Source organism: Cephus cinctus, unplaced genomic scaffold (assembly GCF_000341935.2).
Source record: "Cephus cinctus unplaced genomic scaffold, Ccin1 Ccin1_scaffold0847, whole genome shotgun sequence".
Classification (NCBI taxonomy): domain Eukaryota; kingdom Metazoa; phylum Arthropoda; class Insecta; order Hymenoptera; family Cephidae; genus Cephus; species Cephus cinctus.
The window spans coordinates 174,519-200,178 of NW_014333434.1; the positions used below are offsets into that span (position 1 = coordinate 174,519).

Consider the following 25,660-nt stretch of genomic DNA (forward strand, 5'->3'; position numbering starts at 1 on the left):
TGGGACGAAGGATGTTATATCTATATCTCCTATTGGGATAGAAGGTCCATCCCGGCGCGTCTCTTCAGAATTTAATATAATAGGTAATATCATCCAAGATCCGCATAATGCAAACAATTTAAACCTGCTTCCCAAGTGAGCGAACAAGCGAACGAGCCCGCGATAAGGCGACGACGAATGAACAGAAAATACGAGGGAAAATACGGGCATGGCCGCGATTAAATGGAGGGACACCGATAATCGATAGAGCACAATAAACCGGAGGAGAAGGTACACACTTCGCGGGCAACGCGAACGTCGCAACGCTTCTGAACTCGAGATATAGTATAATAAAGCTGTTTTCACCAAGAGAGTAATCGAGTGCATTTGAAACACCCAGTATACGCGCGACGGTCATTAGACAGACTTAGAATATATAAGGTAGCCTCACACTGCATACCAAACTGTACATAGTTTAAATATATGTATAGTTATATATGTACATATATATGTACATGCAGCTTTGATCTCGCTCGACTTCTCTCAATGCAAGAATACAGATTCTCAGCAGCATTATCTTCCGTAACTAGGTTAATTCTTCTCTTCTTGTCTTTCCGCTCTACCCGACCGTTCCCCAAGAATACCCAAGCAACCCCTCGACCACCCCCCAGCTCTACCATCTTCACCTTCTCTCACCGACGAAAAGGGTATAATATATTTTCAACGTTTAATTGCATTTTTATTGTCTAGACGTCGCGCTGAATAAATCCTCTTTTTCCATTGCCGTCTACAGGATGCTGCCCCGCGTCCCTCCGACCCCCCTAAAAGGCTCCCTCACTGCCCGACGGTGCTTCATTCAGAATTAATCCCAGTTTTTGCTACTCCAATTGGCGAGCAAGCCAGTTGTGAAAATGAATCACTCGTTCGATTCCAGCAGCGCGTACGTCGTTCGATAATGATGCTTGTATAAAATGATCCGTTAATTACGTAATACGTTGATCAAGGTATCGTCGATGCCGATGACGCGTCTGGTAAATAGAGAGAAGATAGAATTGTGATATTTATGTTTTCACCGTTATGATAAATATATTCCTTACAACGTTCAGGACGTAATCTCGCGTTTACGTTACCGCCTGTTTCGCGCGTCGATCATAAATAACGGATCGACCGCCGAACCTGCTGAAATGTTACAATCCATAACTTGGCATTGCCGGTTGTTAAATATTATTGGCAGTAAATTGGTGTCCCTATCGGGAGCACCTGGGTCCCCGCTACTACGGCTGTGCGCCGATTAGGTTCGAGCATTTTGTCTACCGCGGAGACACACGTTTCGTTCATCACCCATTAGATACGGGACGATGTCTCGAGTTGGAAAGTAATGTCCTGCTTTGATTCTCTTTGGGTCTGATTTCATTGTTGCAGGCGAAGGGTACGGGAATAGGATTCACGAGTTCTATCGATAGATAGGCCTAGATCGAAGCAAAAAGGACGAGATAGACTGATCCGGACCGAAGAAGTAGTTATTTTTGACTATGGTAAAGAAACTGATCGGGGATTCTTGTACGCGTAGGCCTATTCGTCTTACGAGGCAGGTAACGGCGTATTTGGTTCTCGCCTCTGTGAAAGTCAGAATATGTGTATTATTGTATGCAAGTCAACTTCCACGTCTGACAATATCCCAAACCTACAGTGGTATGCTTTACGGTGAAGGCTCCTTGCGATTTCCGACCATTTTCCTAATCTCCTAGGAACGGATGGGCAGAGTCCAAAAACAAACGAGCATCCGGCCTATTATTCCAACATTCTGACCACCCTCCAACTCTCCCCGAGTCCACCCTCCGTCACTCATTCTACTGTATCTTGTTTCTTATATACTTGGGTGTAATTTAGATTGCGATCCTCGTGAAAGTATCAACTGGATCCAGGAATCCTTCCACGATTAATTCGATAGGACAATGAAAATAGGGTAGAAATCATTTTTATATTTTTTCCTAATAAATACAAGATTACACATAAACAGGATTTTTTACTTAAAATAACCATACTCGTTTATTACGCGTTACAAGAGTTTCTATAGGAGAGAACACGAAATTGGTAACATTGCTCGTTACAGTCGGTCGCTACTTTATCGCAATAGTAATCGATAACGCATTAAATTACGCGTTCGGTCGGGTATATATCACATACCACGAATACATATGTGCATCGAACTATACGGAGGAATTGAAAAGCCGAGGGGTCCAACCATCCTACACAGCCAGCAGCATCCACTGGCTAGGCAGAGCGTAGGAAACCTTTTGCGAATCTCGCCGTACGCCATTGTACGATATCTAACAAGAGCCGGACAATGAAATTCTGGAGAGCTTGGACACCACCCGCCTCCCTCACTCCTTTTACTCGCTTAAGTTTCCCTCTCTCTCTCTCTCTCTCGGTTAACCAAAGTCGACAGTTTTTCAAAGACATATCTCAACCGAGCAATTATATTCCTAGGACGCGAAAAGTATCCGCCATTGTCGAATCATGCGAAGTTCTAAATTGACCAGTTTGCTATTTATCTCCCTACTCCCCTCCCCCCAGCCACCCTTCTTGGACATAAATTCGCGATGCGCTACGAGAAAGGCGATTCAGCGACTGTCTACGGTTCGGGAAGCACAAAAGCGCCGAACCTTCGGAGAAGCGGAAATGACCGATAGCGACATACCCGGAAGCAACGTGAGAAGCAGGTACCGACGGAAAACGAAAAATCGGAGAAAATTAAATTTTACTCGATGAAAAAGTTAAGCAGCTATCTGTTTAACCAGCTAAACTTTTCGCTGGCGTTCCAACGGCTTTCAGCGTCCCGACGTCTTTAATTCCAAGGAGGCCCAACGCAGCGCCCATATATTATTGGTGTTACGACGCGGCGCAATTTAATGCGTCTGTGGATGCCAATGTAGAAAAATCTTATTTTACCTTTTACGGATACGCTCGACGTCAGAATAATTATAGGTTTTTCACTCCATACTAATAAGTAAAGGGATGCTAGAAAAAAAAGGAGTAATTTATATAGACAGTCAAGATAATGGTACCTGTTACTATACCCGTGCGTATATCTATCTATACTGATGTATGTATATATATCGTATCGTAGCCACAGCAGGAACGAGGTACAAGACTTTCTACGGCTCAGAGACGAAATTGCATTTGACACGGCTCGAGGCGTCGAGTTATTCCAGTTGCATCTTCCGGCTAGAAATTGAGTCAATTCGCGTTTTTATTGTGCCACTGCCTGGCCGCGAAAGCACCTACAGAACTTTAGAATATAATAACACCACCGTACGAGATGTGTTACGTACGCTGTAGATACACTCTTGTACGTGTACATAATGTGGTATATATCTGTTATCCAGTACCTACCTTGCAGATATGCCGTGGAACTCGACCAATACGTGACCGAAATACATTGATGATTCTATTGACTTTCTCGATACTCTAGCTCTCTCTCTCTCTCTCTCTCGCTCTCTCTCTCTCTCTCTCTCTCGCTCTCCCTCATATTCTCTCTTTATAGTATATTATATTTATATCTCACTTAGTCATCCTCTTTCAGTGGATACATATAACACGATGGTTATACGGACATTACATGTATATACATAACTTTGTCCTATCCCATCCACAAGACTTCTATACCAAATTACTTTTGCGAGTCGATTGATTCGGGAAATGACGATTTATATCGGACGATAACGATCTGACCGAAGCCACCAGCGCGTTTTCATGGCAACTATCCAAAGTGGATAGTTAATACGCTCAGCGAGCTTTACCAATGACGAAAATTCCAAGCGCTTCCTGCGAGGACAACGTCGATTCCATGAATGATACATGAAGGCCTTCTGCCATTCATCCCCCTTCTGCCCCCGATTCCGCCCCTCAGGCAGAGTCTAGCGTTAAAGCTAAAATCACCACCGTACAGATCTCGACCGAACGAAAACTTTCCATAATACCAATCGCAAGAAGTGACAACCCCTCTTCCTGCGTTTATCTACCTACTTTATTCTAATGTAAACCTCGTGGGTTTAATGGAAAATTGAAAAAGTAATTTTTAACCCTTTGAATGTTCTTAGACGCTTACAGTCAGTCGGTGATTTGTGAAATGGGAAACATCCTGTCGATGGGTTTAGATATATTAGAATATTTTAAATTGCTTTAAATTCCATTTATTGTATCTTGAAAAATTGCCATTTTTACTCTTTGTACTTTTAAAGGATTTTCCTCGAGTTTTACCTGCATAATGTTCAATTTCCCTTGGCTGCCATCTGCCTATCCTACTTTGCAAATATCTGCTTCCGATCTATAATATTTATACCAACGCAGCGCCAATAGCATCCCCTTTGCTTCCTTAGCAAGCTCAACCCTTCGTTGGGCGTTTAACTTATGCTGCGCTTTGCTGACGGAGGGTTGTTACCACTGCTTCCTCTATAAGGCATCCATACCAGTTGAAAAATCAACCCCCCATCAATTTACGTAGAATTTTTATAATTTTTTTACGATATGCAACAGACATTTTGAAAAATTGAATATATGTATATTTATTTACATGTTATGATTTTGGTTTTTTTTCATTATTCGCTACATTTATTATGTCTGCTGACGTTGGCACTTGTGTAAATTAATATACGTAATTGACGTATATTGATTCTTGATACAGTTTGGAACGTGTTACGATTGATGGATGCTTTAGAATATTATTGGGTTATTAAATATAGACTAAGCCGTGTCCCATAAATGGTAGAAATATTTTTTTAATATTCCTTGCCGTCAAAGGATCTCTCAACAAGTATTTCAATAAGAGCTTATTGATATTATACGCGAAGAAAAAAATCTCACCGAACAAAAAGTACATTTGACAATAATGAATAATTTTTAACATTCTGCGAGCTATGTATCCTTTGAAGTATACATAACCAGATCAAGCTTTTAAAGCATTGCCAAATACTAATGACCAGAATTAATGTAGGCATATGAAGAATATTATAAAAGATTCTCGAAATTGAATTATTTTTTAGAAAAATATTTCGATACCTATTATCGAACTGTGTCAGAGATCAAAATAAAAAAGAGAGTATGTTTCATAATATCGTAAAATCCGAAAATCCAATATAAGGATATCCGTTAAAACCAATAAAGAAATAAATTCAACAAAATTAATAAAGTACACTGAGATCTTCTCATCTCCCTCCACGGTTTACCACGACTTTCCATTTTTCTTAAACTATATCAAAAAGTTAGCATAGCTCCAAGTATAATCGAAATTCTTCGACTAAGACAAAAAAAGAATAGACCCTCGCTCGAGCTGATATCTCAAACGATTTAGCAGTAACGATCCCATAAAGTCGAAGAAATGTAGGAAAAATGTCATAGAAGGAGAAAATGATCAATTCAAGATTCTGGTAGTCCTCTGGTATCGTTGGTCCATTCCGAATAGGATAAGAAGGTAGGTAGAAGAGCAATGACGGTACATATCTAACCTGGCAACTTCAATATCAGCAAACCATTGGAAAATTGTAAGTCAGCCTAGTTCCGAGGGACATTCGGTGGAGAATTGTCTGGAGTGACTAAATCAACAGCGCAAGAAGCGTCGTTGAGTAAGACGTCGCGTCTGTGAAAAATATTTTCAAAAATGGATCCTTATTCTTGGCAAGAGAATAGCGATATAATGCAACGTCTCCTGGATGAAGTTTCCAAAGTGATAAATGACCATCCGAGCATAAACTTCGCGTCCACGTGGCCTGACTTCGATCATTTTCGGAATCATTCGTACAGGTGGCGCTGCAGTCGACCAGACGGATGCGCGCCGAATGGTCCAGCGAGTATACGAAGAACTCCCGATAGGACGAAGGTAAAGTCGAGATTCCTGATGCGTTAGGCACCTTTGTCGATAGCATTTGGGAGGGCAGGTAAAATAGTGGTGAGAATCTCGGTGCGAACCAATCTATCACGAGAGCACGAGAACGTCGGAGCATTTAATCAAGGAGCTTTTTATCTTGAGATAAAAGTTTCCACGGAGCTTGATAATAAACAGACAATGGACAGGGCGGCGTTGGAGGATTCCCATGAAAGAAGGATATAAGGGTACGAAGGGCCTTGCCGAGCGAGCTAGAGGTATTAAAAACTTTGTTTATTTTATGACAGCCCGTTATTAAACTCGAATCGAAACGGCTTATGTAAATTGCTTATTATATGGGAACGTAGTGTTTTAGAGATTTTATTACGGCTTCGAGGTGCGAGTGAGACTGTTTTAATTGGTATGTAAATTACGTCTCTCACGTTTCTCCTGGTTGGCGGCGCCACCGGCGCTGTGCCAATGACGTTCGCAGTGGTAGGTGCTCCTGGTTCCTGGCATATAACGGTTATTATTTTCACTTACTTGTTACATTCGCAAGTAGCATCTCATCTTTGAGTTCGATACTTTAGAATTCCGTGAAATCCAACGCAAAAAAAAAACACGTGTAAAGAACTATGCTAAGAACAGGAGAGCTGTGAATTCCTTTAACAAAAAGTACTGAAATCATATTATTAACGTCAAGTACATAAGTCAATACATATCTGCCTATAATATGATCTAAGACTAGTCCATTATTTTGACTGTATTTTCAAAGATTCCTATAACGTTTTCTCTACTCTTTTACATTACTACTGCTTCCCGTATTTAATTACGATTTAATGGTCATTTAATAATTAATAAAACTTTAGCTGATTCCATATCGAGTACTACGTGGCGGGTCCGTGCATTTCTTGATATAAAATTGCGTTCATTATGCCAGTCATCAAACTCAAAACCAGTGTCAACTTTCTATATAGAGCATATTAACAATAACTCGTCAAAAATAATCATGGTAAGAGCTTAATAACAAACATATAGTATTAGAATACTATTGGTACGTTCAAAGTAAGTACTTTGGAATTCCTGGCACGGATCCGCCAAGTAGTACTCGATAAGGAACTGATGGCCCAGTGCTAGATCATATAACAGGCAGATAGTGACTTATGTACTTCGCCTTAATAATATGATTTCAATACTTTTTGTTAGAGAAGTTCACAGCACTCCTGTACTTGGCGCAGTTCTTTTGGAGAATATCATAAGCTTTTGTTGCTCAACGGAATATAGAAGCTATAAGCACTAAAATCTATATTTCTACATATATAAAATGTAAATGCATTGTGATATCGCTATTCAGAAAAATATATTGCGTTGTCGAAAATGTTTATTGGGATATAAATTTAATTTTTAAGTCCATTTTTTTAGAAATGCATAAGGATATATGCAAATTTTTTAAAAATGTAATCTTGAATGCATATAAGCGTCATTAATGGTGTCGAACTTGTTGAAGCCGTGTGGTAAACGTAAGAGAGGAGAGTGTGCTGGATTATTTACGTACCTCAGGCCGTGCGAACAACAGAGAGGATACTATGGTGTGAGCAAAACGCCGAAGCGTTGCTCGTTGCGTTCTTCTTTGGACATTCTGAAATTCCAGGTCCGACAACTAGATACAGGAAACGACAGAGAGGAGCACCTGGACACCCTGGATTTCCACGCCCGACACCTAGATACAGGAAACTACCGAGAGAAACACTTGGACATCCTATATCTCCGAAAATTGTCACCCGAAATACGAGGAACTATGTCGAAGCACACACATAAGTACATCCATCATACACAGACGCTTCATATGAATGCTGTTACACTTTCCGTACGAACTAAAGATTTAATAATTTTATATTATTGTGAAGGCAGCCTTAGCCGTTTCCAGTACTGGAAATTCGGTGTGAACGGTAGCTTCACGTACAAAATATATTTCATTGTGTTGCGTATTCGTAAATTACCAGCACCAGCCAGAGTACACATAGCTAAAGAGGGAAAAACAGCCAGCGCCATCCGTCGTGTGAAAAAGTAGACGGACGTGCAAAGACGACGACGAGAACGGACCTGAAACAAAATTATCTCGCTCGCCATCTCAATACTCCCTGATCTCGTACATCAATCTCATTGATTTTGATGGCAATCAATTCAGAACCCTCGATTCCTATAGTGAATCTATCAATAACTTTTTCTCACACGTAGCCGTTCATAAGGTATTTCATTCCAAACACAGTTACAAGAGATGCTTCAAGTAGCGTCTCGACGGGCCCTGCCCTGTACGGCGGGTTGCCTATACTTGGCGCGAGACTCGACCGAGTCTCTTGCTATCAGCATCGAGTACTTTCGATTAATCATACAAAGTCATCCCCGTAACACAGTCCACAGGAGAGTGCTATGCGCCCTATGCCAGCGACGTATACTTGTCTGAACGCACAACGCTGTATCTACTTGAGTATCTAACGTATCCACGTATTTCATCTGGAAGCTTCTTTTTCTTCGCTTTATTTGTCGACAGTACTACAGTGGAGTGTTATTCGAGAAATTTTTTAGCAGTGCAAAGAAACCAGCTGGATACTCGAAAGAAAAATGAGAAAAGAAAGAAAAAAGGAAAAGAAAAAAAAAAGAACGATGGGATAAAGCGATCCCTATGATTTCCAGGATAATATTTATTTGATAAGTATTCGCAAGTTTTCAGGGTAAGGTTGGTTCATCCGCCAGGAGAAAAAGTAATATTCCGGGGGCATCCAGGGACGACCCACAGAGCCTCGACGGGGACGTGTCTATCGCTAGCTCGGTGAATTTCGCTTCTATTTCTGTCGAAGAGAAGAAAGAGAGTAGGCGTGGCGGGTGATGAGGAAGAGAAAAAGATAGAAGGATACAGGAGGAGGAGGACTGCCCAGTCCCTAAAGATGCTTTACGAAGGTAGACAAGCGTACCCTCGGTAACCAGCCTATATACCTTTTCCTATACCCATGCGCATCCCCCAAGTTACCTTCCCCCTTCTGCTCACAACCTCGAGCGTACGATCCTGGTTCGCCAACTCTAAGAGTTGGAGATACAATCAAAAGTTGCCATGACTACACTTCCCGTGTCTCGGTGTGCCTCTGAGCTATGCTGAATATAAGGCAAACCTGCAAACACCCCTGATAATACGAGAACGTCTTTCAATTACGTCGCTGTACATTCAAGACACTCTTTCATTTGCGTATACACACTGCACGTATATACGTACGCGCGTTAAGCAGGCAAGATACGCTTCCTGTTTCAATCCTCCATGGAAATTCGAAGACTACGCTGGAGCTAAAGGAATAGGAAATTTTCTCTGGATATTCTATCTCTCTCGGGTACCTGGTCTCTGCCTATTGTTTCTCTTTTTTATCAGTGCGCTTACGAACTAGCTGATACCTACTATTGTTTCGCTGGTATTTATTCTGATTAATGGTTCAAGTTACTTCTTATAGAAAAAACAGAAATTCTTGCCAAGGATTTCGATTATTCAGCTTGAATCGTAAAAAAGGGAACCATGACGGAAATTAGAAATTGTTTTGTAAGAATCGCGCTTGCTAATTAGAAAATTTTTCACTATTACGAGAATTAATGTTTGTGCAATCCGTGAACTCGGTAATCACGAAGATTTTTATAACCAGGAACGAACGTCTGGCCCGTCGTATCCAAGTGAAAAGGTTCCACTGGAGTAAGGGTTTACCCACCTACGAAGAATGGCAAAATGAGGGGGGGGGGGGCGGCGAGAGAGAGACAGGGAAACGTAGTTTTTCCTTAAAAGAGAAAGCAACAGAAGCGGGGTACAGAAAATTGGCGAAAAAGTACATAGGTTCCCAGTGATGGAGGAGAACTGAGAGTAGACGGCAGGTAGATGAGAGAGAGAGAGAGAGAGAGAGAGAGAAGAATGAAAAAAAAAGAGAGCACCGAGGAAGTCGTTAACCGTGTAGATCTAAGCGAACGGCCTTGACTGCTTCTGTACAAGGAATAGTTATTTTTTCCTCGAGAATATCCAGCCTATGGGACAACACTACTTCCGGGATAAACCTTACTGAGCCTGATTGCTACCTCCTAGACGCACGGCACGTTAACGTGATTGCTATAAGGTAGCTCGAGCGAAATTTGATTGCTGTTGCGAGTTTCAGTTCGAGCGCCAACGAGCAGCCGAACCAGCGCGTCTGGAGATTAAAAAGTTGTCAGGGCGTTTCTCTCTTCACGTCCCTTAGGAAAGTTTCCTAGTTAGAATTGCCCCGAATGCGTTTTCAAAGGAATCTCGTCGTCACCTTTACGCGGGTCTCCACGTTATACAGCAATACCACTACAGCCGCACGAAAATTACCCAAGGATCTTACACGCTTCTATTCGTAATGAACGCACAGTCGCTTATCAGATGTAAAAGTTCCATCGAAAATTCTCGTCATTAGGTTGGTACACCTACTGACATAAATTTATGTGCTCGTTCATACCGATGAGTAAAAAATCTTGCATGCCACGGCAATCAAACCTCGAAAAAAAGACAACCCTAAAGTACGAAATTTTTCGCGTATCTCATACATAAATGATGAAAAATCAGTAAGTTTCCGGAATACGATAAACGTCCTGGAGAAAAGTGAAATAAAAGATATATTAAGAATATAACAAAAAATCTAGGATCATTGATATACTCGTGGAACGAACGAGAGAGAAAGCGTGATTCATTAGAATTCAACGAAAATGTAGACATAAATAAGGAAGGAAAATAAAGGAAGGGGTGACAGAACGTGGTGACTGCGTGGTCGCAGAAGGGAAGGGAATGACAATGGCTCTTTCCGTGGGTTGACTCTCGCGGTTCTTCAAGTCAAACACGAAGACGCCAACTGACGCTATACATTTCGTGAACGAGAAATGGGGGGTTCGCGTGGGCTGTGCATGCGCGAGGAACGGGGGCTGGTTGGGAAAGGCGCGAGAAAGTTATAGACAGGAGTGCGAGAAGAGGAAGAGGCAGAGATGAAGGTTGGCGAATGTAAAAAATGTATTTACCGTCCCAGTTTGCTCCGGTTGGCATGGCACGGCGAAAGCTCTTCAGTAAATCCAGCTTAAAGCAGCTGTGTAAACGTTGACCTATATTACAATCACGGCACCCAAGTACGCTCGGGTACAAAGTAACTACGTTCGTAGGTATCCGGCTGGCGCTTTGGTTTCTTCCAATTTTTCCACTTTTTTTTCTCCCGTTCTAGCAATCCTTCCTGTGCCTTTCAACGAACCTCTTTTTTACACTACTTCACTGCGACTAAGTTCGAAAGCTTTTGAGGGCTGCCAAGCACGGTACCAATCCGACCGGCTTACGTATACGCGTATACTATGTCAATGGCCGCGCATGTTTCCTTTTGGTTGGCTGGGAGATAATTGCGTACACCCCAACGAGATGCCGCTCTTCTTATAAGTGTACGAGCACGTAGGGAGATGTAACGAGCGCACCAGGACTAATCCCTGCAGCGTGCGTCAGGTCCAGCGGATATCAGGGACGAGCACGTTATGGTGTAAACGTTACGCTATGGGATCCTTTTAACGTAATGGTGAAACATAAGGTTGTTGACTTTTATTCGAATTGCAAATCAAATTTATAGAAATGTTTTCTTCTCGCTGTTCGATTAGTTATACAACCCGATGATGCTGTATAGGCGGTATCTACAGGCAGCTGGTGTATCTAAATAGAAATTTATAATTATTTGACTAGTGTGGTACTATAGATATATATCTATATTTTCAAAATCCACTTGCAAGTCGAAAAAAACTTACGGCACAAGAGGATTCGAATTTCGTGGCATTAACGTGGGCTGTGTTTTTCTCATCTCCTGGTCGCTTGGCACTTAAGCTCCAGCATCCAGTGTGCTTTCGGGCGGTGCGCGTTACGGCACAACTCTGAGTTCTTAGACCCGTAAATCCTTTAAGTGTCTCTCCGCCCTTGCTGGCTAGGGATCTCTCCTCTCTCTTACGTCTAAGAGGGACTTGCCCGAGTGTTGTACCATTTTTCTTTGCCTACATCTTCCGCCTCATCTGTATCGTCGGTAGGGACGGCCGTCAGGAGTCCCTCTTAGAAGATTAGATGATAGTCATCTCCATGATGGAGGGAAAGAGGTCGGGGGGAAGATCCTACTACGAACGGTAGTCTCTCTCGAAGCGAACGGCACAATCGATCTTGGAAAGAGACTGTTACTACCGTCTCTCCGGTTACTTAGCTGCTTGCCGCACTGCTACTGCTTTTGTATCTATCCTTATACTCGCGTAATTTCTACGAATGGGACTTCATTAAAAAGGAGTACGCACAAAGCGTCCCAGCTGATTTAGTCCGGACACGAACCTCTATTGATTTCCCAGCAAGAGCCAAAAATCTTTCACGGTAGGAATATTTAAGTAAAAATAAATTACGCGGTGGATGACGAATTTTTTCTTCATTTTATTTAAAAAAATGAACCCCTGAACGTAGCTCTTGATAACTCTCCATTGAATTCACTTCTGGTGGTATCGAATGGTATCAGGGCACTCGAGATTGGGTCCAGGGGTTGGTAGAAATGTTATTTTGGAAACAGAATGATAAAAGCTCGATAAACTCTGGTCCATTGTAGGTGGGCGTCAGTGTCACTTGAGAGAACCCCCAGCCTTTCGTCGACATTGTTGTGGGCTCAAGCACAAAGCTTCTATCCCCTCGCGCTCTTCGTCCCTCGTTACTGTCACAGTAGGGATGGACTGTTGCTTCGTTCGCGTCGCGTCCTCATCAATGAACTGGCAACGGGTTTTCATATTTAAATAAACTGGCTGCCTCTGCGTATATCAATACTCCAGCCATATATAGCGTATAGAAATTTTAAAATTATTCAGACCTCTATATTTTATTCTTTTATTCGTCATTCCAATTCGATCCCTCTACATAGTCCATTCGGGTCCTGTCCCCAACAAGGAGCAGCGCGACAATCGTCCATGGGTCGAACGTACCAGGAACCACGTGGGATCGGAAATGGATGAAGTCATTGAAGAAAACCTAAGGAGCAGCGGCGATTTCCTCGTAATTACCAACCATATCTGAATCTAGGATCAACGCATCGGTCTAACCCAATCCCATATTCCCTGCGGATTCCACGCCAAATCCCCATACCTACTCGAGACATTTAGGACTGAAAGAAAACGTAAAATTCAATTTTTTTTTTTTCAATCTCCCAAGCACCCTTATTTCTCCAATCGCTTCGGAGAAGGGTTCACCGATAAAAGGCACAGAGTCCAAAGGGTAGGGTACTACAGCAGAAATTGGAAAATGACTCGGGAAGACGAGGAGTTTGCACAGTGGGAATCAGGGAGAAAACAGAACAGCCGAACCAAAACCCAACCACTTGGGTATTCCATGTGAGACGCACGCCGGTATTTAGGACTTCGCTAATGCATCTCGCGTATTTCCGAGAATTGTTGGCGCGTTTACTTTGCGCGAGCCCTACCTGCGGGGTTTGCTCCAGAGTTTATTCAGACCTTGGCAGAGCCAGCAAGAGAGACGGGAAACGTGTTGGCGGAAGAGAGAGCGAGAATGGGGGTGCGAGTGAGAGGACAGAAAATACGGGAAATCAGGTTGAAGCTGAGAGGTTACCGAAGGGATGGTAGTCTGAACCTGGTACTTATAGCGAGACAGCAAGGAGGGTTGAATGCTAAGCGTGGTTAGTCGGTTACGTGTAACACTTGCCTTCTTAATGAAAACCAGCGGTTCGGAAACGTTGGGTTTGGTTTCGGGGTTCTTGGCAATTCAATGTCTAATATGCGAATGCTGCCTCGAAACTATCATCGCGAATTTATCAAACCATCATAATAATAACCGAGCCATCATTTAATAATTGGTGATATATCTCAATGAAGAAAATCATCCCTTATAGCTTATCTTTAATCTACCCATAAATAATACAACGTTCACCATGCATGGATACCCAATCAATCCTGACGAAGCGAAAGAAAGAGAGAGGGAGAGAGATAGAAAAAACAGTATACTACCTAACAGATCCCTTTCTCTCTTTATCTCTCGTTACTTCCCCTATCCCCTCTCATCGAACCACTCCCCTTCTACCTTCCACCCTTTATCCCGTTCACGTTCGCTTATTCTCTCGAAACAGAAGCAAACTCCAGAGCTATGTACATATACCCAGTGACTCGCAGGGATGCTGAATATTCATACATATCGTTTCTTTAATTGATCCGTTATTCGCTTAGCCAGGGAGAAAACGAAAGCTACGTGATAAAACCCGTAACGGAGTCGTCGGATAAACTATTAATTAACAAAGTCAACACAGTACCCAAAGTCATAATAGACATGGAATTATTATTATTATTTAAAAAAAATTATTCCTAGCAACAGCCAACTACCCAAGAAGCGCCCGGATGATTCCCGAACGCGAAAGCACATACCGGAAGTCTCGTTTCGAATTAAATGGCCAACTGTTAAATGCGATCGTTAGAAGCGTATTGATGGTCATCATCATTCTCCGACCCATTATCACCCAGCCTGATAGGAGGACTCGTATAGTACCGTCGTAGCACTGTGTTAACAACCACCCTTAGAATCGTCTTCCTTTCAGGGTGGAACATTAGATATCTACCTTATAGGTACGCACTATCATCACCGATACGAAGGGGAAGGAAGGGAGACCGCCGAGAATTAATGTTCATTGATACTGCAGCGCCGTGTAATTCGATGGCGATTAACATTATCTCGTGGGGCCATTGTCGAGCGACGCGAACGCGCCGGCTACGGTAGAACAAGGTGGATGGGACGTTCAATGGCCAACAACAAAACCAATAACTATTAATCGAAGCGCCACCGCACATTCAGCAAAGTCCGCGGATTCGGGAAGCTCCTCTCAGTCCCAGCAAGACCAGGCTGTACTAACGAGGTACCGTCTCTCATTTTCACCCCTTGAGCTTGGAACATTCTCTTGGGGTAGTTCAACCCCGTATCTATACCCTGTACCTACAGCCTGAGATAGGGAATAATCGAGATTGAGAAACTGATGGGGGACTACATTGATAAAGCTGACGAGAACTCCTGGAAGAGAATGGCGGCCACGGTATACCTTGCAGGACGTTCTGCACGTGGCCAATTTCCACTTCCGGCTCTATGCCCGAGGATCTGCCGTTTGTTTTGTCTTTCGGCTACCTCCGCTGTACGCTCGGTATACAACGGGCGAACACCGCTGCTGTACACAACGGCGTAACACTATCCGTGGCTTGCTACTGTCACCCTTAACCACTAGGGGTAACTTGAGTCTGTTGAGTCTGTTCTCGTAGGTTCTATACCTCGTGTGGACGAGTCACGGGGCGAGATATACGAGTAGCGAATATCCGGAAGGGGCGGTCTGGGGAAACTCTGGACTCTGTCCGAGGGTAACTTCGGCTCTGGGAACATGACGCGAAAGCGAGAGCGACAGACGCGAAAATAGGAAGCGAGAGAGAGACAAGGGTAAGGAGTGTCAGAGCTGAGATATATAGCTGACGGATCATGAGGCGATGTTTCTCAAAATGGTGATGGCTCCGAGTGAGGGATGCGTCGAAGACTCGTATAGAAATCTACTGGAGGATGCTCGTTGCTTCTACGTTGCCGGAAGTGGAAAACGGACGAGCGGACAAACTACGGCGATTTGCCTCGCTTTAATGCTTCGATCGATCCTTTACTTACGGTAGCTGCCATGAAGGGGTTAAGGACAGCGTGGCTAGCCGGGGATGTGGCTCTTCTACGCGAGCCATCGCCTCCTGATGACCGTTCTCCCTTGTGACATCCTGAAACATATTACTCATGGTGAATCGATGCTTTCCAATAGCTTCCTCTAGATCCTTTAAATCGCTCTGAACCTTTTACTTCTATCTCGTGTATCTCAGGCATTGTACAGCAGTGACGCTGGTAAAGTATTACAGTATAACGTATACAGTGTATCTACTTAGAGTATTAGAACGTCACGAGAATTTCTGTAACGCGTATACGTTACATTAATGTTAAGAAAAACTAGTGTATTCCTGTGAAAAGATATAAATACAATGCTCAAACGAGACAAGTTGTTGGAATAAGATTTATTGAAAACACATTATTTTGGTTAACATAAAAGAATTGACGAAAAATTGTATCTGCTGTAAAAGTAAAAATTTTGATCAAGCGAAGAGTAAATAGCAAAGTGGATATCGCTTTAAAAAGTCTATCGCGGCCTTTACAGAGCGGTAAGCGATGTCAAAGAGGTCCTTGTGGAAGAATCGATTTTGACAAACTCGCCATGGGTAACAAGCGTAGTATCCTACAAGCGGCCAAAGAGGCTAAAAGGTAGTCGTAAATTAATTGAAAATAAATTCGCCGGCGTAATTGCACATTTTAATTTGAAGCTACGGTAAAGTGCTCTGCCCGCTGTCCCCGGGTTCTCGTGCGTCTCTCGCTCACCCCTTCATTTGCCTGGCGCTTCAAGGGCGCTGTATTTTAGGCCACTGCGTAATTAAAAGAGTTAGGTCTTCATTCAACCGTGCACTCGAACTCGTGCAAGAGCGCCGACACTATAATGAAACGTAACGGCACTTTGTATATCTTATTATACAAAGATTCGTATACGTGTAACGAACATCTTCATTCGGTGAGGTTTAATGAGACGCTTTTCCAACCCAGTCCCCATGCCAATATTCAAAGAGCGAAACCTTCAAATTGTCCTTTGACGTACGTAGCTTTGTTCCAGAATCTCGTGTAAGCTTAATCCGAACGAAATAATCCCACGCGTATCCAAAAATTCAAATTCTTGAAATAAGCCGAAATTTGGTAAATTAAATTTTTCTTTTCGATTCGTCCTTCCAAATATTTTGATTAATTAAAACTTTGTAAATAATTGAAGATTGTACATGGAAAAATAGCACGGTTCTTAATCCAATTGAAGATCAAGAAGTTTAGCCATTCGACGAAAATATCATTGTTTAATCCCATTTATAGATATCGTCACACGCTGGTGAATTAATCGAAGTTGCCTCTACCGAAAACTTCGTACCTTAACCCAGCCAATCAAACTTTGAGTTCTGGTAATCCTACGCCAAACATCCCCTCCGCATGTTATACGTTATGGTAAGGCAGTCCGTTTCCGAATGGAGTTTCGGTATGGTTAATCCGCAAGTTCCATAGGAATTGGTTAGGGGTTGGTTTCGATATCGAGGTGGGTATGCACATGATATTAGGGATGAGTGTGAAAAAGATGTTACTAAATATCCCGAGCAAAGAGATCCAACGAGGTAAAAGAAATAAGAACGGAGATGAACGAAGCGCGATTCAAGAGAAAAATAATAAGGCTGATAAAGACAGCAGGTTGGATACACATGGAGACTCGGTAGGAGGAAAACCAACGGAATCCAGCAACCGTAGTCAGCGATAATTTTACGAAAACTTTTCTAGCTCCAAATAAGGGGTGAGAGGGGTGAAATCGATTGGACGTCTGGTTTGCGCAGGGCGGAAGGACTTACGACCTAACCTCACCAGGGGGTAGAATCACAACGACAAAACCCGAGAGACCACGATTCGTGAATTACTCTCGAGCCATTAAGCGACTTAGCCCGAGTTAAAATTCGAACCGAAGGTTCCACGTGTCTGACCACCAGCGCCACAGCGGTTGGTACTGGTACCAGCTCGATACAGTCTGCACTGTAGTCACTATTGGATGTATGTATTACAGATATAATCTACTACGCTAGAGACATAAAGAACGTGCACAGGTATACGGATGGACATATTGAACGTACATATATATATACAGCGAAAGAGAAACAAAGACAAAACTATAGAATAACGCGCGAATAATAGCGCACGCCGTAATATTTCAGTCGAGTTTATCCGTCGCTGTTTTTTATAGCGATCCGCCCAGTGCTTTCCAGAAGAGATTTAAACGAGTCTGATAAAAACTTAACGCAATTCGATAACTATTCGTTAGCTCTAACGAAAGGAGCAGAATCGAGCATATACGTATGTATACATTTATATATATCAACCTGACGTTTGATACCATGCATGTACTACATATCCAAATATAGATATACGCAACAGCCGTGTATATTTTTTTCGTATCATTTCTGCCCTTCTCGGATGAACAGAGATATACCCGCAACATTAGGAACGTATTGTCGAGCCCAGAGACTAACAAGGGGAAGACGCGAGCTTGGGGTCACGGATATAGGAGTCCTTTTGGGGTAGGAAAGTACTTTGTAATAATAAACTGCAGGCCAAGTGGCAGGACGCAACTCGGACCCGTTTTCGAGAATAACCGGTTTGAAAAACGCAGTACTACTCATATACCTGCATCGTTGTCATTGCTTTCTAGAAAGCGGCATAGCTCGGTTGCAGCGCGCCTGACTACCACCCGAGCGGCCGGGGTTCGATTCTCCCCATTGCACGTGTATTTTTTTATATTAATTCTTTTTTTTTGCTACCCGACAAGCCATGTTTATCTATTAACAATTTTGTCAATTTACGCACAAAATGAGTGCATTGGAACACTATTATTTTTCATTATCAGACACTGGTTTATTGGAAAAGGTTATAAAGATTCAAAGCGTATTGTTAGGTGTACATATGTTTTTTATTATTCGCTATCACTACTGGCTTCTGTATAGCCTTTACATTTATTTGGATGGTATGTATCATAAAAGTATGCAAAACATAAATTATGTTCACACCATGCACATTTTATGAATGCAACTTCTGAAGACAGACCTATGTTTTTAAATGTGAACGAAAATAACGTTTCTCTGTCACTATCAAAAGAACATTGCCATTGCAACGAACAAGAAGTTGCATTCATAAAATGTGCATGGTGTGAACATAATTTATGTTTTCCATACTTTTATGATACATACCATCCAAATAAATGTAAAGGCTATACAGAAGTCAGTACTGATAGCGAATAATAAAAAACATATGTACACCTAACAATACGCTTTGAATCTTCATAACCTTTTCTAATAACCAGTGTCTGATAATGAAAAATAATAGTGTTCCAATGCACTCATTTCGTACGTAAATTGACAAAATTGTTAATAGATAAACATGGCTTGTCGGGTAGCAAAAAAAAAGAATTAATATAAAAAAATACACGTGCAATGGGGAGAATCGAACCCCGGCCGCTCGGGTGGTAGTCAGGCGCGCTGCCACCGAGCTACGTCGCCTTCTACAAAATATTGGCAACGGTGCAGGTATATGAGTAGTACTGCGTTTTTCAAACCGGTTTTTCTCGAAAACGGGTCCGAGTTGCGTCCTGCCACTTGGCCTGCAGTTTGTTATTACAAAGTACTTTCCTACCCCAAAAGGACTCCTATATCCGTGACCCCAAGCTCGCGTGCTCCCCTTGTAAGACAGATTTTGCGTGGGAAGCAGAAATGAAAGACATCTCTTTCTCTCTGGAGACTCTCCCTCTCCTTTCGCTCTCCCCGGCCTCTGTTCCTTTCCGTGATATTCCTCGCCCCACGTAAACGTCGAAAGCAAACCCGTCTGTCAAGTGCGATCCAGAGATTGGCGAGGTTTTTCTTTTCTGCCCGTTCCTCCCCTAGCCTTACTTTCTTACCCCCTGAACTGTTTGCCGCAAATGAGAAAACTCCTGCCAGCCGCGGATTATACAGACATAAATATACTATGTGCGATAAATAAAGCATCCGGATAACGACTCGCGATTTTCTTAAACCTCAAGGTTATACTTCGGAGCGCGTAACAGCTTCCGGCTAACGTTGAGTCCAGATGTATAGGGGCACGGTTCCGTCCTGTATCTTTCTTGCGGAATTCCATCTCCATCCCCTATAGCACTCTTACGGCTTTGTACATTCGCATTCGAGCACATGCATATGCAAATTTATTCCGGTCGCATTAGTATGTGTTTCAACCCCTATAGCTATGCTTCTCCCAGCAGCACCATAGTCAGTACCTTTACCTATGGCGGTACTGGTCGCGGTAGAGAGGGTCATAAATTAAATGATGTAAATGCTACGTCCACCCTCCGTCGCGGTAGAGATGCAACCGTTATCTTGCTCTCTCTCTCTCTCTCTCTCTCTCTCTCTCTCTCTCTCTCTCTCTCTCTCTCTCTCTCTCTCTCTCTCTCTCTCTCTCTCTCTCTCTCTCTCTCTCTCTCTCTCTCTCTCTCTCTCTCTCTCTCTCTCTCTCTCTCTCTCTCTCTCTCTCTCTCTCTCTCTCTCTCTCTCCCATCTCGTAGCAGGGTACTCCTAACTGATTATAATTATCGGAATGCGTCTGGTGATGAATTAACGCAAAACAAAATCATCCCCTAGATACAATGTCTGCGGTGACTGTGTACAGTAGGAAAATTCTTCCAATTGATTTTATGTGTATGAATATTAATCGGAAGAATTTTTATTGTCGGATAGGATAGTAACGAATTCCATATGATACCGTCGAGAAATCACCAGCTGGCACGGTTCATCAATTACGGATCTCTGAATTCTCTGACGAAAGCTCGCTACACGTGTTGTTGACCGCAAGAAATCATCCCTTTTGGGAAGCTTTAGTATTCCAGACTTGACCTTACGCGGGACTATAACCCTTAGGGCTGTTTCATACGGACGAGCTTTGACGTTGAGAATAACTATAGAAGCTAGTGTGTACACTTACGAGCTATAGTGAAAATTGGTATTGTACTAAATGCATCAGTAATTTATAACATGGAAAGTATAAGAAATATACCTAGAGTGGGCTTGGAATATTGGTGTGTATATATATATATATATATATATATATATATAATGATATTTTAGGGCAAGTGGCTGTTTTGGGGACTGTCCCCCAAAAAATGTCTAGAGTAACAGCTGTTTTGAGAATCTTAAAGCGGACTGTAACACCAAGTTTGCTTATATTTTTTCAATGTTAGACATCCAGTATTTGTGATGGACTTAGAAATGTTTCGTTAGGTTAGATTAAGTAAGAATTCCAATGCTGTGATGTCCCAAGGTAGTAGTTTAAAAAAAACGACATTAGCTTGCTATTGTGAACGCCCCTTAATTTTTCGTGTCTGATTGTCAATCTGCTCAGTCCTTAAGTATCCCTCATACATCAAATCAACAAAGGGATACCTAAGGGCAGAAGAAATTCCGGCAATGCGAATCCCGATTTTCATTCTTAGTTGAAGATAGTTCAATTTATACTTTTTAAATGGCCTCAAACTAGCCGTCGAGCTAAAATCAATGTCCCCTAATTGGCTATTAGCTAAAAGTAATGTCCAGAAAATGAACATTTGAATATATAAAAAAAAAATAAAACATATACATATAATACATATAATATATATATTATATATGAATACATATGATACATTGAGATCGGTCTCCTAAATAGCCCAACGCCAAATTTATACACTTTGGTATAGATGCATATTTGCGGTGCACTAAATGCGAGAGACGCAGCATCCCCGATATAGTTATAGGTTATAAATCGAACGTCGCGTATCATATTACTTGTGGATAATATTCTAGCCAATTGAAATCGATGGCGACGATTCCACGTGTTTGGAAGCAACATCGCGCGAACTCTAACGCCAAATCCCACGAGACAGCATAATCAATAAATTCGTAGCGGCGTGACCTGGTTCTCTCTGGACCGACGATGTGTGAGGAGACCCGAAGCGTCGCGACGACCGAGGCCTTCAGTAATCGAGGGAAGAACGGACGTTCGCTTTACGTCAAGTCAGAACCCCTGGCACGTCATTAAGCCGCGCTTTCAGTCGATCGACCGTTTACGTATTTGCGCGCGTGTCGCTCACGGACTCCGTGCTTATGCGTTTTGTCCTGACTCGACGTTCGATTTTCTCCGCGTCTACCGTCCCTGTAAAAGTGCTGAACGGTCAATCGGCTACATACTCTTTTGTCCTTGTCCCGCGCTCAACCACGTCCATCTCGTAGCGGAGCGAGAAAAATTGATGATCGTGTTTATCGAAAGTCAACCCAATTTTCTGCACTGCATTATTTAACGTCGCTACGCCATTGCGAGGTCGTGATAAAGCGATCACAGCTTTTAACCAGAGAAGCAATGAAAAGCTTCAACTGCATCAATTCTCTATATTATAGCTTAATTAAGCTGACCACGTGTCGAAGTTACTGGTTAAGAATAAAAGGCATTTAATTTTATCCTCCCCTCTCTCTCTGTCATTGAGAAAAGCATGTTCTCTTTTTTAGACAGACACCCGTTATATTGGACTATTCGAACAAGTTCGAAAGTAACGAACATGAGCGTCATCTCCGACGGCTACCTGGCTCATCTATCCGGGTACCTACATCCAGGATGACTGGATGAGGTACCGTCGAGGCTTCCTACCCTAGCACCGGAATTATATAGGATAGACAAGAGAGACAGCAGAGTCAGAGGACGAAGAGCAGGTAGAGGACGGTAAAGGAGATGAAGGAGATGAAGGAGATGGTGATGAAGGTGGTAAAGGTAGAGGGTCGAAGCGTTTACCGCAACCACTGAATATTCAAAGTGGTAACTGGGTAACATTCGTTTCTATAAGACCTCTCTCACCTCTTCAGACCTCGTATACCTTCAGGGCGATGCAAGACGAGGGACTACGCTATTATTATATTATTATGCAGAATATATGTACATTACATACAATATAACGGGCGTCTTCCAGTTTGTCTCCAGGCGTATATAACTTGTAACCTGTCTACCTACCCCAACCTACATGAGACACAGTACAATTGTGGTTGCCTTCGGTTTTGTCAGGGAAATTTGCGACTAGGACTCTGACGTCAGATGGTATTAACCCCTACGAAGAAGTCATATAGTCGTATACCAAAAAATATTTCACCTATGACTTTTTTCTGGAGAAAATTACGGTACCACCGTGGGCTGAATCTGACAAGAAGTGCTGGGATAACGGGTGGATGGCGAAGGCGATAAAACATTAAACAACGAATTGCCCTGTTCTATTTCGATATAATTCCCTTAGTCACAGGTCAATTAAACCAGCCAGCAGATCAAGCTGAGGCGATCGGTTTGAAGATTACTCGAGAGATTGAATATTATATATGTATATATGTATATATATATATACTACGTATATATATACGTATATATGTATATACTACAGTTATCTGAAACGACTGTAAATCCAAATGGAGTAACGAGATTTTAATAAAGCGACAGTTGTTCGTTTTTACTCATTAATTTTTTTAGCCCTGTCGAAGCCCAGAATCGACTTAAAGTCGTACACGGGTCTTTCTGTTATATAACTAGTGAACTTCTAGATGTCTTGGCGGATCCTGTAAGAGGATAGATGTATATAGTGATACTCCTTGCACAGTAACAACTCTATCGGAGAAAACCATAAAGCCTTCTGCGCAATAGTAACTTTTTTTGTGTGCGTTGCTATTGGCCGTAGATAAAAGAATAAAGCGAATCAAAGAAGAATCATGATGGCTGACGAAATACAGTTGGACCACAGACTCGGGTAGACTTTTTCTTCCGAGATAATCGGTTATATCTCCACTGTAGGACCAATTGCCAGTATTTAGGCTTGTCTCTACTGACAGACTAACGCACGAAGTTTCAGGCGCTGTTCGTTTGACCTAACCTTTCTGTCATGCAATTGCTTGCTAGAGCGCCAGACACGTAATGAGGGAGACTAGTTTCACTAGACGTTTGCGCTACGCGAAGCAGTCACAGTTTATCGACAGTGCTGCCACCGATGGCAAAAACTGTAAGTTTCAAAGGTTTTGAAACGGTCAGTGCGGGAGATCGATCAGTGCCAAAGGAGTCAGTGCCCTGAGTCCGACTGCACTGTGGAAATAAAATATTCGCAAACATTGCAAATTCTGTCCGGACCCTTACTACGGATCATGCGAAACTCACGTGAAAGCTCCGGCACGTGAAACCTACCTGCTTACGTATGCAATCACATATGTAGGAAGGAGAAAAAGAAGAAAGGAGCCACTGAAGTTCGACTATCGTACAGGGAAAGGCGATGACGTCCAACTGGCTGGGTCAGTCGGTACAACTTTGGACACATGACGTGGATGTTTTTGCCACTGAGTTCGACTACTCGAATTCTTTCTCTCTCTTAGTCAAACTCAAAATCTCTGATAGGCATATAAATTTTACATATAAATATACATATAAATATACATATAAATATACATATAAATATACATATATCCTGCGCGTCGATGACTCACGGCTTGACTAAGGAAACGAAAAACCCTACATACCGCGTGAAGTGTAAGAAATAAATTCGATTAACAACATCAATACCGACAAATTCTCTCTCCAGATCAACGATGCCTGACATACGTTTTTGAACACACTTTGAACCGTTCCTAGATTCTCAGTCCACTTTGCGCCGCCATTATTTTTCTCATGAAAAAAAAAAATATATTTTGCGAATACCCTTAATATATGTACAACAGGAAGCGTGAGAATAGGAAGAAAACAAATGCTTCGTGGTACTCCGAGAAGGATAGCGCGGTACGCAACGAAAAATCATCAGCGACCATAGAATATGTCAAGCGTCGAAGAAGCGTATGAAGTAAATCCAACCAAGTATACCCAAACAGGTAGTCATACTTACAGCCACGTGAAAATAAAAAATATCCAATTTCCAATACAACTGACTATCCAAGAATTGTCAAGTGTCTAACAGCCACGATAAACATATCTGCAGAGAGCACAAGAGAGCCCAGGAGCAGCTTAACATTTGCCCATCAGGGACGCTATTGTCGCCATTAATAGAAACGCTCGATGCGAAGCTTAAAATTCAACACGAACATACCGAAGCGTCGCGAAGCTCCCCCAGCCTTACCTGTACTTAGATTCGCGGGAATTTCGCGTCGGATAGTCTAAGAGTATATCGTGGTATCGTTAATGGAAGCTCGTTACACTGGTAGATGCTTGGTATCTGTACTGTGTAGGATAAGAAGGTCCCTTGGAGGATTGGAAGTGGAAAATGGAAAGTGAGTGAGAGAAAGTAGGAAGTGTAGACGGTACGAAGGGCTTCGGGTAAAGGACGAAAGTCCTACGTATAGCAGGGGGTACGATGCAAAGAGTATGAAGTAAAAGAGGTGGCTGAGAATAAAACAGGATTGCGTTTGTAAAAGGGGAAGGGCGATGGAGGGCGTGAGGGGGGACAAGGAAGAAAGGGGATGAAGGGAGGAGGTGAGAGGATCTCGAATGCGGGTTGCATCACTGAGATGCAGCTTCAATATTGATATGCCAGATTGCCTGCTGCCCCCGGCGACTCGGAATCGGATGGAATCGAGAACGTGAAGAACATATCGGCGCACGCGGAGTCGCTTCTTGCGAAGCGTGCGAGACCTCCAGTGAAATTGGGCGAGATATTATTGAACACCGGGTATACGGGAGAGGAAGGGGCTTCGGTTCACCCGAAGGGAGTAAGAACGAAGGGAGGAGGATTTCTCCTGAGGGAACGGAAGACGGACGGCTTCCTCTTCTACTCACTGAACATGAACGGATACTACCTATCGTATAAATAAATACAATATACCAGTTATACACTCTTTCGGATAACTCCCGCAGAATCTTCCCGAGGCTCCTTTCATCCTATCGTACAAGGATTAATGACAATCGATCTCTTCGAGAAGAGATTCTGAGATTAATTGCGAGGAAGTTCTGCGATGATAAGGGAGGAGGAAGGAGGGGGGAACGAGTAATAATTGATTAGTCTTAAAGATTATCTCGACAGTTTTCACAAAATTGTCACAGTGACAGCAGCGCATTGTTCTAACTGTACCTATATCAGAAATCTACCAAATTGT

At 42.6% G+C, this 25,660-nt stretch overlaps 1 protein-coding gene across 1 annotated transcript in view; it reads right to left on the bottom strand.

Moving 5' to 3' along the window:
• Positions 1 to 25,660, bottom strand: part of LOC107270878 (sal-like protein 1) — a gene marked incomplete at its 3' end in the record, with an annotated part of 232,313 nt that overhangs the window by 152,482 nt on the left and 54,171 nt on the right. The window contains 1 exon segment of the mRNA XM_015746300.2: positions 15,564 to 15,664. Within this exon segment, the coding sequence (XP_015601786.1) occupies positions 15,564 to 15,664 (101 nt within the window).